This window comes from Arvicanthis niloticus, chromosome X, assembly GCF_011762505.2.
Source record: "Arvicanthis niloticus isolate mArvNil1 chromosome X, mArvNil1.pat.X, whole genome shotgun sequence".
NCBI lineage: Eukaryota > Metazoa > Chordata > Mammalia > Rodentia > Muridae > Arvicanthis > Arvicanthis niloticus.
In genome coordinates, this window is record NC_047679.1 from 41,038,777 (window position 1) to 41,055,695 (window position 16,919).

Here is a 16,919-nt window from a genome sequence, read left to right on the forward strand (position 1 = left end):
AAACTTCTTTAAACTGCTGAGATTTTGGAAGTAAGGGCTGGAGATCTGGATTTCAAAAAAGGTATCCTAGGTACTTGTGTACACTGAAATTTGAGAACCACAACTGAGAATTACTTTAGATTTTCTGACTAATTAAGCTTGAGCCCATTCCTAAAATCCTTTGCTTAGCCTTTTGTCTTCATGTCCTATCTACTGGAGGGAAAATAACAGTCATTATTAACTGTTATTATTATTATTATTATTATTACTACTACCTATTACTATGATTACCTATTAGATGCGTATTTAAGATGAGCAAGAAGTGGTGCTGCACACCTTTCCTCCCAGCACCCAGAAAGCAGAAGCAGTCAGATCACTATGACATCACAGCTGGCTTGATATGTATAGAGACCTAGACAAGAAGGCTGAGAACTAAGATGCTTGGTTTTTTAAATATCAAACATTTTAATTTTTAAAGAAATTTCATACCTTAAGACATGTCCTGTCATACAGATACTAGAGTCTCTCTTGGAATGCTCTACCATGTTAGTTTGCTTTAACTACAAAATAAATGGAAGACAAATATTGGGCATCTTTATCCCCTTTTCTTTTCCTCATCACAACCCAATACCTTATACTATTTAAAGGCACATGATAAATATTTATTTAACCAGTGTCTTTGCTGCTGTTGGCTGCTATTCCATGTCTCTGCCTACTTGTCAAAATGTCCTGCTTGGTTGCTTCTTTCAGCTTTCATGGAACCAAGGTTTAAATTTCAAACATTGTAGAGAATCCTGTGACCAGTACTCATTAGACTGTTTAAATAGCTAAAATAATGAATTGGGAATTCTCACTTAGGCTTATCAGAGGAAAATGATGACTCTAGAAGGAGGAAGAAACAGAAAAAAATGAACTCTATACCATATATAATCTGTGTGTATCTAGTGTATTCATAGCATGGTACAACATGGTTAATTTATTATGTAATAATACTATGAAAGATTTGAACTGTTTAATTTCTCTCACTTCAGTAAAAGTATACGTTTTAACATAGTTTCAGCATGGTATCATGTATTATAGAATTAACATTCTTACATATTAGACAAGTATAAAGATAAAGGGAAATATTTCAAATCTACCCCTAAAAGAAAACCTGGTTGCATTACAGAAATTTCCATGCATAGTTTAAGCATTTACTTACAAAGGTACACCTACCTACTCACAAACCTTTTACAAAATAAAAAAAATTGTACTTCTCTTTTTTAACATACTTTCTCTTTTTCTATAGGCATAAAATTTTGCCTAGGCTACAGTACTTAATATTGCATAAGATGTCATTGTATGACATTATCATAATGTAATAAAGTCCTTATCACTGAATATTTATCAGTTTTTAGTTTATCATAATCATAAACAATGCTACAAATTAATAATTTCTACCTATAACTTTGTGGGCTTTTTCAGTTACTTTCTTCATATTCATTTAATTGAACATTTATTTTCAACTTTTAAAGACTTTCATGTCTTCATTAGAGTATATTTAAGAAAATTTGAGACAATTGAATTTCACTACTAAGTACATAATCTAGTAATACTAAGTCCAGAAGAAGAGTTATATTGAAAATGTCAGGCTAAGTTACTGAATAGACAAGGGAAATATTCTTCTACCTGACTGCTTTACATTGTATTTCTTGGCAGCCCTGGAGATTTTAATGTATTTATGTTACAGACAGCATTAATTTTTATGAATTAATTAGTGCTTGCTGATAAAACTGTAAGTGATGCACCATGGTTGCAGATTGACCTGAGGATAAAGCACTGTAAATTTCTCCTTTGTTTTCTGGATGATGATTTATTTTATTAATTTACTTTCTCTTCCACAAATGAAATGTGAGTTTTACAGCACAGATCATTCATTTGTATATTCCTACACAGCTTCTAAGGATTAACATGTCCTAAATACAGCTGATGGGAGAGCACCCAATCTCCTGACTAAATTATTCATGTTTGAGGGAAGCTTTCTGACAAATGTCTGATTTTTCTCTTCCACTGAGTTATCTCCATAACTTTTGCACAAGGGAAACAATGCGAAAATTTTGGAACTTAAAACTGAAATCCCAGGTGCAAAGGAAGAAAGAGGGGCAGAGGAACAAGGGAGGGAAGCATATGGGAAGCAAAGCAAAAGGAACAGATACCAGATGGAAGGAGTCAAAGAAAAAGGCTGCCCAGGGTGGAAGAAACGGAAAAGTCGAAATGTACAGAGAGACCTTTCCATTTCACAAAGCAGAAAGAATTCCAGTATGAGTCATGTGAAAACTAAGGGGTTTTATTAGTCACTGGTTCTAAGTCATTTTCTACCAGAAACACCAAAAATCATTGACGGAAACAGAATGGTAAAGCATTCCAGTATGGAGACCATACCAAAAGTTTCAGAATTCTGCATGTGGAAAGAAACATATGCCTGAATGTAGCCTTTCCTCCAAATTGTCAACAGAACAGCCCCATCCCATTTCATGACTTCCCAAATCGGATAGCTAGATTTTTATTGATAGGTATATATTATGGCAATATCCAAACAATGCAGTGGAAGACTCATTAATTACACTTCTAGATATTCTGACACAGTTTGCTTCTGTGAACTTTCAGGTCCCATTTGGAAGCCAGTTCTGACCAGTGGAAGCGTTTGCATCTTTCTCTTCAGGAACTTCTTGTGTGGCTACAGCTGAAAGATGATGAATTGAGCCGGCAGGCACCTATCGGTGGTGATTTTCCAGCAGTTCAGAAGCAGAATGATATACACAGGGTAGGATGTTTTAGAGAATAATGATTTGTGCATAGTAAGCATTAAATGACTATTTTAAAATTGTTTTCAATTAAAAATTAAATGGAGTGAAATAATTTTACTCCTTTTATCTAATGGTTAATTATAAATAATCCACACCCATTATATTTTAAATGTCAAAAATCTGCATTATAATATCCCTTTTGTCTATTTTTAAACCCTTCTTATCATGGAAAATATTGAATATTTATAAAAGTAGACAGAATTTTATAAAAAACCATTCATGTGCTTTCCAAGATATCAACAATCCTCAATTCATGGACAGTCTTATTTCTTCTATGCCTCTATTCATTCCCTTGTCATTTTGAAGCAAATCTCAGTCATATTCCATTTATTCTTAAATATTTTAGGAAGTATCTCAAAAAGAGAAGGGTTTGCTCTTTGTAAGTAAATATAGTAGTATAATACTGTAAAATAGTAATTGTATCATATCAAGTATTCATTTTTCTTACACATAACATTTTTTAAGTTTTCAGTTGTATTATAATAATCAAAATGATCCATGCATTGAATTAATTAACTTTTTTATATTACAATTAAATTATTTCTCCCTCACCTTTCTTCCCTCCACACCTTCTTGTATATGCCTTCTTTCTCTCTCAATTTCATGACCTATTTTTCATTATTTATTTCTACTTATACTCTGTTCTGTCTGTATCATGTAACTTGTATATGTGTGTTCAGAGATAAGGTATTGAACAACCAATTGGTGTGTTCCTCTATGGAGAAGACTATTTCTTCCATTCTTAGCATTTCTTAGTTTCCTGTAGTTCTTTGTATAGGGTTGAAGCCTTGTGGGATTTCTCCTGTCCCTTTTGGCATGCTTATAGCTATCCCTATTCAGCTCATGTTTAGGCATTCATATTAATGACACTTAATGGATGTAGCTTCTAACATTACTGATTGATAAAATATCACTGCAAACTCCCTGATTCTCTGGTTCTTACAATCTTTCTACCCCATCTTCTGCAGGGTTTACTGAACCTTGGGTGTTGGACTATTTTGTAGATATATCCACCAGAGAAGGGGTTGCTCTATAACTCTGAATTTGGATCAGTAGTGGCTTTCTGTTATTGTCTCAGTCTATTACTAAGAGAAGTTGTCCTGGTAATGGGTGAAAACTATGCTTGTCTGTGAGTATAAGGAAAGATGTTTAGATTGTTGCTAGAGATTAGGCTGGTTTAGTAAAATGGTGAATGTAGTTTCTCCTCCACGATCCATGACTTCACTAGCCTTGGGTAGTTGTCTAGGCTTCCAGAACCTAGTATGATTCCCTCTTGTCTAACATCTCTTCATTTCAATTAGAAAGCTATAAGTTATTGCCAAGGCATATATGACACAATTACAATATTAATGTTATGGAGCAATGTTGGCTATTGTTGTGATTCATAGATGTCAAAACTGGATAGAACTGTTGGTTGTTTCCCTGATTTGGAAGATTGTTTGTTTAGACCTCAGGGAGGAGGCCTTCAGGAGAGTTCCAGGTTAGGGGTCTCTGGGCCCTCTTTGTGAAGTACATAGCTTGCCTCTTCAGCAGTAAGGACATGCCTTCCACTCCTGGGAATGGGCAGCCAAGGGCAATAGCTTGTAGGTTTGGGAGTCTCTTGGACAACCCTTACTACGCTGGCCAATTTTATGACTTGATACAATCTAGAGTCACTGGAGAATAAGAATCCTGCCTCATTTGAGAAAATACCTCTATAAGATTAAGATCTAGGGAAGCCTATAGGGCATTTTCATAATTTGTGAGTCAGGAAGGCATGGCCCTTTATAGGTAGGACCATCAGTGAGCTGATGGCCCTGGGTTCAATAAGAAAGCAAGCTAAGTAAGCCATGGGGAGAAAGCCAGTAAACAGCACCCCTCTGTGACCTCTGCATCAGCTCCTGACACCATGTCCCTACCATGCTTCAATTCTTGTCCTAACTTCCTTTAGTGACTATAGTATGAAAATATAAACCAAATAAACCATTTTCTCCCTACTTGGTTTGGTCAGGGTGTTTTATCACAGAAACCCTAACTGGGGCATGAACCAAAAACTCAAAAGAAGGTTTCTCATTTCTGATATTGACGTTTTTGATAGGTGTTCTGTCTTTGGGAAAGAGAATTATCAACTCCAATTCATTTATTAGCTTCCTCTCCTCACCATTTTATACCATTTATATAAGATTAAAAGAATAAATATCTCTCAAATGTTAAAAATAATGAGTCATTCCTCCCCTATCATCTTTCACCATTGGCCAATTGTTTGTTTTGTTGTTGTTGTTGTTGTTGTTGTTGTCTTTCTTTCTTTATTACATTTCTTTCTTCTCAAGAAGGTTCTGAATGGGAAAGGCAAAATTTCATTTCCTTCACTTTTCAAAACCATAAAGCTTAGTGGAGTATATGATGCATAATAGACACTGATAACTGTTTTTTTCCAAATGGAAATAAAAGGTCCATAAATAGAAATGAACAGTGAGCCAAAATATTTTACAATCAAATGAAAAAATCTTGTTAAGTGATAACACTTTGGCATATTCAATCTTTAAAAGAAATATCTCACTGGAGACTCAGCCAATGGTAGCATCTTAAAGAAAGGTCAAGCAAAGGCTTATATTATTTCAGAGAAAAGGACACAAGAGTTTACAAAAACAAAAAAAAATATGAAGGCACAGACTGGGTCTTTGAAAGATAATGCTAAGAAAGGCTTCTGTTTCTTAAGCTATTTCTTTTTATGTAATTCAAGTTACTAAATTTTGTAGCACGTTTAAGTGTAATACCACTGTATTTTTATGTGTCCTAATTTTGAGTAGTCTAATATTGATATATATGTATAACATTCATTGAGAAAAACGAATATTTTTGTTGTTTTAAAAAAGTGTTTTTACACAATATATTTAGATTGTTTTCTCTCCCCTTCCATAAGCCCTCTCAAATTCTTTTCACCTCCCTCCCAACCCAAATTCATGTTTTTCTCTATTTCAAAAAAGAATTAAGCAAAATCCCCACAATAATCATTACAAAGTACAAAAAGACAAAAATGCCAAAACAAAAAAAATGTAGACAAGAAAAAATGGGAGGGAGAGAGGGGGGCGAGAGACAGAGGGAGGGAGAGAGAGGGGGAGGAAGAGAGAGAGGGGGAGGAAAGGAGGGAGGGAGAGAGAGAGTTAGTCATCAATTCTAGGGCATGGGGCCATCTATGGATTTTGTATGATATGCCCAATGTCATTCCATTGGAGAAAACTGATTTCATTTTCTGTCACTCCTAGGTATTGATGAAAGCTCAGTTTTATCAATGGGAATTTCGCAAATATCTTCTTAGATAGAGTAGGATGTTTTGTCTACTTTTCATTATCAGTGCTTGGATTCTGTCTGATTTGAACCTGTGCAGGTCTTGCATGTGCTGCCACACAGTACATGCAATTCCTATATGTACCAATCCTATTGTGTCTGGAAGATTCTATTTCCTGTGAATCATCTACTACCTCTGTCTCTTAAGATCTTCCCCCTCCTCTTCTGCCAAAGAAGCATAAGCATTTTAAATAGAATTCTTTGTATTATACAGTAGACACTTAATTTTTGCAAAAACATATAAGTTTATTATAGCTGGGAAGCTAAAGAAAATGAATCGTTGGAAAAGTGCACACAGTAAATAAATACAGATTGTGACTACTATTTTGTCTAGCAGTAGAAAGATGGGGTCAAAAGAACTGCCATGATTCCCTTTTCTAACATTTTGTTGTAACTACTGCTTTCCTGACCCTGACTACTTGATCTGATAGCTTACTAATTTTTCAAGTGCTTGTACTTAAATTTTGTCTCCATTCAGAACAATCATATATGTTGAGACAATGGAGAGAGATGCTAGAGTTAAAGGTAACATGTGCTTGAGTAATTGATCACTCAGATGCATGCCTATGGGCTTTATCCCACTTGTAATGTTTTCGAATGTGATGTGAGTTCCTCTATTCTCCCATGTTCACTTTCCTTCTGCTGTTACTCAGATTCAATCACCATACATTTGAATAAGGAAGCATCCTTTGGTAAAGTGTGTTCAGTTGCTTTGACATACAGCTTTACTTGTGATTTTTGTCTAATACACACCTGGTATCTTGGTATCTTTATGGTGGTAAATATCACAAAACATTGCCCATTTTCAAGGAATCTGTCACTCCTAGGTATTGATGAAAGCTCAGTTTTATATCCAGTTTTACTCTGCAGTGGCTCTTTCAGAGGTATGCTACAAAGACTTACTCAACAGTAACACACTTGCTGCCAGGACAAAAAGAATAAAGGAAGATTCTTTGAAGCAGGGTTTTCTGTCAGAACATCAGAACTCAGAAGGAGCAAAAGTAAATGGAGTCAGTATAAAACCCCATTAAAATATACTCAAAAGTATGTTTTGATTTTTACTTCTGTTTGCCTTCCATGTTTCTAGGATCAGGTTTTTCTGGGTCTTTATTGGATTAGTTATTCAATTGCTGTTTATATGACTGCAGGGCTGAGTGTCAGGATGGATCACTTGGAATCATAAATTTATTCTCCATGTATTTTCAGTGTCACTTTTAAAAATCATTTTTTTACTAGTTGTGGTAAACTATTAATGCCCTTGATGACTGCTTTTGACAGGAACCTGTCTTAGTCAGGATTTCTATTGCTGTGATAAAACACCATCTCCAAAAGTACCTTGGAGAGGAATAAGTTTTATTTCAGTTTATAGCTTAAAGTCCACGATCCAATGAAGCCCAGTCAGGAGCCCAGAAGGAGGAGCTGATGCCATGGAGAACATGGAGGAGTAAAGCTTACTTGCTTGCTACTCCTGATTGCTCAGCTTACTTTCTTATATCACACAGGACCACCAACCTAAAGGTGGCACTATCCACAGTGAACTAGCTGGGCCTTCCCTCATCAGCCACCAATCAAAAAAATGTATTACATATATGCATAGTGCCTACAGAGGTCAGAAGGGATGACAGATCTTCTGGAACAGGAGTTAGGGATGTTTGTAAATTCTACGTGGGTGCTGGAAACTGAAGCTAGGTCATCTGCAAGAGCAGCAAGTACTCTTATCCACTGAGCCATCTCTCAAACCCAACAGCACAATAGGGCTGGTATTACAGATCCAAAAATATAGGATCTCCATGACACGGGGCAACAACAGAATATCTGACATGAGTACCAGTGAGCTTCCAGTATTGATGGGTACCAGAAGCCAGAGGCCTCAAAATATATGAATGACTCATTGCAATGAACATTTCTAAGTAAAGATGTTTGGACAACAGGGTATACTCTGGGACATATTTTTGACACACTACACTCTCCACAATGAGATTTTTTTTCTCTGTTGGGTGTAGCATGCAAAGGTGGAGGGTAAGTATGATGGAGGGCAGGATGAGTGCATGATATAAAACTCACAAAGAACTGATAAATAGTTTTAAAGAAAGAAAATGTATTACAAGCTTGCCTACAGGCTAGTCTTATAGAAGTATTTTTTTTTCAACTGAGGTGCCCTCTTCCGAAATGGCTCAAGTTTTTCTAAAGTTGATATAAAACTAGCCAGTACAGAACCTGTACATAACCCATTAAATTACCAAAAGTTGAAACAATGATGAAATATATAGTTCATTTTAATATTGTTTTGTCTAAAGATGCTTAAAATTGGTGAGCTTGTGTTTTTTATTATCTTTAGAGTAATCATACAATTGCAATCATAATGTAGTCATTCTCAGTTGCTGTGATAAAGAGGTCTATGACTTTACGGTAGGTAGAATGCCAAGATATTCCACACAAGTTGTTGAGAACTGCTGTTTCACTTCTCAAAGTAGTTTTCTTACCCATAAGAGTAGATCTGTCTTTCCCAAACCAGCTGGGCAGCATAACAACTCTAAGTGTATGGCACTGAAGTCTAATTAATAAAATATCGCTCCATATGTAGTGAAGTGTTATAAATAATTAAAACTCAAATGTGCCTTAGCAAACACAAACTGACCAATTTTAGGTCTTTGGAATATATTATCCTGGCTTTTACAGTTACTAATTACTTGACTCACTAGACTGACTCGTTTTCAATTAGTGTGTATTATTCTGGCCCAGATATAGTTTTTAAAACTGACCTCCTTTGTTTTACTTGAGCAGCCACTAAAGTGATATTTATTACTTGTCTACTTCTTTGATTAACCTAGAGAGAGTCTTAAAGCAAATCATAATGGGGAACATCCAAAGAGAGCGGCAATAAACCAGGAGCTTATTTAAGTCCTATCTTTGTATCCCAGATTCAAATGGAGATTAGATCTTGATTATAAGAACACTGTAGGTAATGGCTTTTTGTTTGAACTTTTACTAATGAAACTATTTGCTCTTAGGTTTTCATCTTTCAATTTAAAAATCTGTATAATCCCTTCCCTGGAGACTATTAAGGACACCTTCAAAGCTTCCTGAGATTTTTCTGGTTACAATTTAGGTGGAAGTAATCAATACATACATTATTAAAACAGTGGACAGAAAGCCATTATTGCCAGGATGCTGTTGACAAATGAAAAGGCTTAAATAAAGTAGTTTACTTCTTCATTTGTCAGGTCATATATTATACATGTTCAATTTGTAAAGATGCCACCACAAAGTGAGGCTGACAATTAGAAATTCAATAAAATATCCCCGAATCACATAGTAGATTTTACATTTATTTAGATTAATTCTATTATCTACTTCAGCTTCAATTTTGTATATGCATTAGCTTGGTGAGTTCTCTGTGGTTTCTTTCTTCAGAAATAGAAAATGTCTTTTGAAATGGTCCAATCTGAGTTACTTCTGTGTTATTAAATACAGTCTTCCCCTTTACCTCTGAAAAACAACAAAAGATTGGAAGACAATGATTTATTCCCACAGTCAATAATCTTGACTCTTGGAGTTCTAAAGAATTTTAACTCTCCTGCAAAATTCATTTTTGTTAACGTCAGTTCTACTATGTCTTAGTAGCTATGCTGTGGGCGTTAGATATCTTTGTATCTATTCTTTACTACTAATAGAGGAAGCTTTGTATAAATGTGATATTCTATGCAGTCATACATGAAGATGCTGAATAGAAGAAACTTCACACTTATTTTTAGAATTGCATTTCTAGGCATTTGAGGAAATCTTCAAACTAGCAAGATCATCAAAATGTAAGAGTGCAGCCATCTAGGAATTGCTGCTTTTCTTTAATGACTATAAGAAGAGAGAATGTGAACAATATACAGATTGATTTCACCACCCAAATCTTTTTTTCCCTACTATGTCAATTTATTTTGATATTTTGGCAAATTTTCTTAAGTATAATACTTGTATAGCATTTTATCTTCACCGAGCAATTTTATATAGATCATTTCATTACAAATGAACCTTCAATCTTTTCTTGTGCTAATTTACCCTCCAAATATATTGTAGAAAATTTACTCCCCCAAATATATTGTTAAAAATAATTATATCATCATAACTATCAGTATAAGAGCTCAGCAATTCTATGAGAAACTTCTCATTGAGTGTCTTCTAAAAGGCAGGGGTCAAAGGTACAAAAGTGAATCATACCAGAACAGTGGTGGCACATGCCTTTAATCCCAGCACTTGGGAGGCAGAGGCAGGTGGATTTCTGAGTTCAAAGCCAGCCTGATCTACAGTGTGAGTTCCAGGACAGCCAGAGCTACACAGAGAAACCCTGTCTTGAAAAACCAAAAAAAAAAAAAATAGTGAATCGTGAGTCCCTACCCCCATGTACATCAAATTTTAGTGAGAAATAAATACATGAAGGTAATAAATTAATGTATAAAATAATATCAGGTATTAATAAATGCTACAAAGTAAAAATCAATTAAAAATAGAGAAATATGAGGATATAATGTTTTATTAAAGATCTGAATTAGTAAGCAAAGATTGAAGAGAGGGTAGAGAATTCTGAACAAAGCAATTATCAGTTTGAGAAGCCCACATGGAAAAACAGATTTGGAGGATTCACAGTGAAATGGACAGTCTTTACTATGGGAAATGGGAGCAAGAAGCTGTGCTGGCTATAGAATGAAACAAGAACCATCTAATCAGGATTTGGAGGAGGATTTTTTTCTACATATAGTGAGACATCACTCACTGGAGGGATCTCTAGTGGTATGATAGGATGCTATGTGTCTGTTTGAAGGTTATTCAGCTGCTTTTTGTATGCCTAACAGGAGAAGCGGGGTGGTAAAATCATCTAGAGAAGGCATAATAATACCTTGAGTTAGAAGAGAAATAACAAATCTGGTTTTTAAAAAGTTATTCTATTAAGATATATTGCAATGGTTGTTGACCTGATAAAATATATTTTGAATGGGATATGGAATGAAGAAAGTCTCAGGACCCTGTTCCTTGTACAAATAGCAGACAGACAGTGGCACTTATGTAGGTGACAGTAACTAAGAAGTGAGCTTGTTTGAATGTATACAGTTGAAGCAAATCAGGAGTTCCATTTCTGGCTTGTGTTACAAGACAGAACAAATTGAATAATTCAAAACTTCTCTTATATTTGGCAATCTCAAATTTTTATTGAATCATTAAAAATAGATGTAGATTAATTTGTAATGTTTTTCTAATAATCCATTTATTTACCATCAATGCCAATATTAAGAGTTTAGGTTCAATGACTGTAAACTAAATTCTCTAAATGGCTATAGGAACAGATTAGATTTTTCCCCAGTGATTTCTTAAGGTCAACTCAAAACTTAACAACTCTGTTGTCAGTGGGAAATAACTTCCCCAGTGGATTTTGGAAATTGCCCAGCCTAACGATTGAAGTCAAACAGCTGTTCAAGATGGTGTGTGGGCACTAATCCATTCCACGATAATATCAAAGACCTGTGAGGAGTCCAACTTTATTCTATTCCATATTCTCAATTTGAGAAAACAAAACTTATGTTTTAAAAGATTTCCATGAAAATAAATATGAACAAGATGTTCTTAAGGAAAATAAACATTTCCCAGTAAAAAGTCAGAAACGGTTTTAAAGCAACATTTTAAAAAGAATCATTTCTGTCTTGAAACAGAACAATTTATGTTCAGTTTTGATTCAAATTTATTTAGATAGCTTTCTAAATGAATTAAAATGTTCATATTATTTCCTGTCTTAAACAATTTCTATGATTATAAGACCCATTGACTCTTTAGCTTCAGTTTTATTCAATAGTGAAATAAAACTAAGATGCAGCTTTTCCCACCTTACTTAGAGATGGCTACATAGCCATACTCATAGAATCTGAATCAGAGAATCAAAAAAGCTGAACACAGTTAGCAGATGTTAGGGGAATTGTTACTCACAAAGTAAAATTTAAGTTATGAAAGGTGAATAAATTGAGAATTCTAGTGCTTGCCCTTCAATTTTGATAAAGCATAGATCTAATGTTAAGCATTCTTGTCATAGTTTTAAAAGATTACACTGACCTTTTTAGCCCACACTCCTGTTGTGATAACTTCTTTAATGTTAGCTGGCTCAAGTGAACACTAAGGGAAAGTTCAGTCTTCCTGATTTTTGTTTCTTTTTCTCTGTCTTTCTTATTTTATGAACAAGTATAAAATATGTTTACATTCTTGGCACCATCCTGCCATGTGCCACATTTCTGCACCCTTTCTCTTTTCTAAGATCTTGATTTTAAATTATTTGAGAATTGAGTCACCATAAGTCACCATTTGGTAAACTATTTCATATGTATTCAGGACTCAATTTATTGGCCTTTTCAATGAGCAAATCATGAAGATGGCCGAATGTGTTCAGCAACTCTTAAACACAAAATTAATTCAGAAGGCATGCCAACTAGGTAAAAATAATAGTATAAAAACTAGAGCAATAATATAGCATGGCAACACTATTAAATGCTGATCAAATTACAGATAGGATTATCTTAATATCCATGCTTATATATGTTTCATAACCACTTATGCTAATTACTTTTCGGTTGCTGTGATAAAGTATTCTATATTGGCAAGGCAATTTATGGAAGAACGAAATTCTTTTGGACTAACAATTCCAAGAAGGTTAGAGTCCATGATGGTAGAATGGAAGTAGCAGACAGCAGTTGTCTGAAGCAACAGCTGAGAACTCACATCTTGAACTATAAACAAGAAGCAGAGAGAGACCTAACTCTAAATGGCACAAGTGTTTTGAAACCTCAAAGACTGTCATCACCACTACCCTCATGATATACTCCTCCAGCAAGGCCATACCTTTTAACCCTCCCCAAGTAGCCACCAACCTAAGATCAAGTATTCAAACTCCTGAAGCTCATGCAAGGCATCTCATTCAAGCTAGTATGTTATTTGTTGAATGAGTAAAACCACCATCAAATCATTCTAAATGTTAATCATCGGTCTGATATTCACTTATTTAACCAAATGCTATAAAGTAGATTAAATGTCTCCAAGCATGGTTCAAAAACATTGGAATGTTTGAAGATAAACATCTCCTTTTAATAGACTACTGTGTTGGCTATTCATAGAAGCATATACCTCTAAGCACAGCATTCAGAAGCCACAAGAAGGAGAACTACCACTGTTTATGCCAGATCAGCTATGACTATAAATGAAAATAAAAATGAAATAAATTAAGAAAAAGGCAGGTATTGTCTGTCTCTCTTCCAATAGAGTTGCAAACCCCTTCAGTCCCTTCATACCAACCAACCAGAGCTCCCAGGGTCTAAACCACCAGCCTGGGAGCACATAGGGAGGGACCCATGACTCCATCTGTATATGTAGGGGAGGATGGTCTTGTCAGGCATAGGTGAGAGAGGAGGTCCTTGGTCCCATGAAGGCTGGATGCCCCAGTGTGGGGAAATTAGAGGACAGGGAGGTAGGAGTTCGTGGGTGGATGAGGGCACATCCTCATAGAAGCAGGAGGAGGGGGATAAGATAGGGGGGTTTTGAGGGTGGGGAATGGGGAAAGAGGATAACATCTGAAATGTAAATAAATGAAATATCCAATAAAAAGAAAGGAAGGAAGGGAGGGAGGAAGGAAGGAAGGGAGGGAGGGAGGGAGGGAGGGAGGGAAGAAGGAAAGACAGGATAGAAAGAAAGAAGGGGAGAAGGAAGGGAAGAAGGAAAGAAGAACATTGAATAAAGCAAAGTTTATTAGGGTCACTGAAAATTACAGCCAATACCTCAAAATTTTCAGAGAGCTTTAGATATTGAGCACATGAACAAGCTCAGAGTAAGATCTGATTTCTCCAAGTTCAAAGCATTATTTTTAATTCTCTCATGTATCATTATGAATCATTATTCATAGTATATGAGGATTTTGCCTGCAGGCCTGTTAACTTTCCATCTAAATCAAACGTACACACACACACACACACACACACCAATTGCATTCCCTCATTTTATAACTGGATATTCTCTTTTTAGTCTAGCAATATTTATTGACAATCTTATAAGTGCCAAATCATAGTTATAATTTTATCAGCCTATGTCATGGTAATTATAAGAGGTTGAGAACAGGAAAAGGTAGTTAGCCAACTTGACAGCTCTCAAATAAGGATAAGCAGTCTCTGAGATATATAATGACCTTTATAGATAGCTGCGGCTCGTTCTGCCCCTAGCCAAGGCCAGAACTCTGAAATCAGGAGCAGCTGCTACTTCAAAATACAGTGCATTTTAAGGTGGTTCTTGTAAGTTCTGCTGCTGAATGAGGAGATGATGTACAGTCAATCCATCAGATTTCATTCAGAATAACACTAATAAGATACTGACACTTTAATAGAAATGTAGATAAAATTTAGCTCCAGGGAAATTGCAAAACAACTGAAACACATGCATGAATTAGTAAAAATGTTTTACTAAGTCATTAAAATTTTTATATAATATATTTTAATCATATGTACTCTATTCAATTCTTTCAACTATCTGTCTTCCTTTTAATACTATATCAAATCTGATTATTGCTCCCTATATATTCCTCACTGTAGGACTATCCAGTGGAGCATCATCAACTTAGAACTACACCCTTAACAAATTTGACTCTCCCTCCTCCAGAAACCATCAACTGTCCATTGCCCCTAATGGTAGGGGTTTATAAATTACTTCCCCCTCCATGCTAGAATTTTGACCAGCTTTTTCTTATGCAAGCAACCAGAGATGCTGTGGGTTCATGAGTATAGCACACTTGCCATATATAGAAGAAAGTGTATGAATCCAGTTCTCTGTGACCTTTGTCTTTTACAGTCTTTCTACCCCATCTTCTGAAATGGTCCTTGTGTCTTTGTGTGAGAGTGATGTAGACGTCCAATTTTTAGCTGAAAATTGACACTTGTTTTCTATACCTTGACCACTCAGATTTCTGCATTAAACACCATCCACTGTACAAAAAATTATGATAAAGTCTAAGAATTGTAGTAATCTGTAGTTATAGATGTGCAAACTTAGAGGGCAGTTTGTTACTATGTCTATTTGGCATACTATTACAAGGTTTTTTATTAGGGCCTTTAAGATTCCAAACCATGGATTCTTGGTAGGATTTACATTACTAATCATGAATTTCTTCCTGTGAAGCTGGCCCTAAAGCCAAATAGAAAATGGTTAATTTGTTTATCCACATGATATTTGTACCACTATTGTACCCACAGCATACAATAGTGTATAATAACATACTAGCCATTACTGCAGTGGAATATCCACATTTAAGATAAGAGTGGAGATGGAATTTTCCCTAGAAGCCAACATAGCACTTTCCAGTTCTATGAAAACTAACCAACAGAAAGTATCCCTGTCAGTACAAACTTGACTTATCCTTGTCCTGTAATCAATGTGAGTGGCATCATCTGCAATAGTATCTTACCTTCAAGTTCTGATGACTACAAAAACTGCTTTATTCTAGCTTGCAATATTTGAATTCAAAATATCTAACATAGCCTTAGATAAACATCTACTTACCTGTACTTCAATTTGCAGTGGTGAAATATTTATTGTATATAATATATCCTAATTATACCAACTATATATGTATGTATATATTTTTTCCATAATTCTGTACACGCTTTGCTCCTCCTCCTTTTCTTATGTTAGTTTTTCTGTAATAGTAACACTCACACACTTCTGTTAATAACACACACACACACACACATATATATATATATGGAAAAAAGTATGTATATGTGTGTATATATATAAATTTATATATCTGTATAAAAACCTAGGAAACACAAATAAGAAAAACATCCTAGTATTTGCCTTTTGACCCTTGCTTAATATTCTTAATATGATTTATCTTCAGTTATAATCATTTCCCTGTAAATATCATAACTTAATTCTCCTTTATGGATTAAAAATTCTATTGTATATATTTACCATATTTTAAATCCATTGTTCTGTTATTGATTGCCTAGATTAGTTCTGTAACTGGGTTTATGAATATTATTGAAATATATATTAATCCCCAGGATTGTTTGTGAGATGTTATCTTGGTGTCCTTTACCTAAATACCCAAGAGAGGTATCTCCATAATACATCTATTTTTTTGATGATGATGATCTGCCAGGGATGTGTTTTAGATTTATTTGAGAAACATTTATTAAACCACAAATCAAGCCTTCCCATGATCAATTCCTGAAATTATGTTTATACAAGCATGAGAGCAAAACTGACTATGTCTAAGTTGAAAAGCATACCCCATATGACTACTACACATACACCTAATTGGGATCTCCCTTTTTATAAAGCATGAACTAGGCCCATAGATTGAGGCCAGATCATCAAAGACAAGTACACTGGGCTATATATGTCATAGCTATGTTTCATCCCCATAATCTTGTAGACCACACCTTCTGAATTGGAATTTCACTCTGAATTAACTCTTTCCTGACAATTACTATCTTAATTCTAGGCATTTGTTGCCATTTGTGTAGTTATGGGCACTTTTACAGGATCAGTCAGAGAGAGGGGGGGGGGGGCATGGAGGCAGATTTTCACGAGTCTCCACCAGTCAAAGATAGTTTATATATCTAGGTTGGGTATTGGATTACACTTCTGATTGAACATTATCAAACTTATAAAGCCTTTGATTAACATTTTTAAAAAATGTATAAAAGGAAAAAGGATAAAGGGCCATGGGATAGGGGTTTTCTAGGGAGGGGA

General features: G+C 35.1%; 1 protein-coding gene across 12 annotated transcripts in view; it reads left to right on the top strand.

The window, feature by feature from the left end:
• Dmd (dystrophin) overlaps positions 1-16,919 on the top strand; it is a 1,571,027-nt gene that overhangs the window by 1,179,474 nt on the left and 374,634 nt on the right. For all 12 annotated transcript variants that reach the window (XM_076918257.1, XM_076918249.1, XM_076918252.1 and 9 more), the window contains one exon: positions 2,626-2,782. In XM_076918257.1, the coding sequence (XP_076774372.1) occupies positions 2,626-2,782 (157 nt within the window). The remainder of the gene's footprint in view (positions 1-2,625; positions 2,783-16,919) is intronic.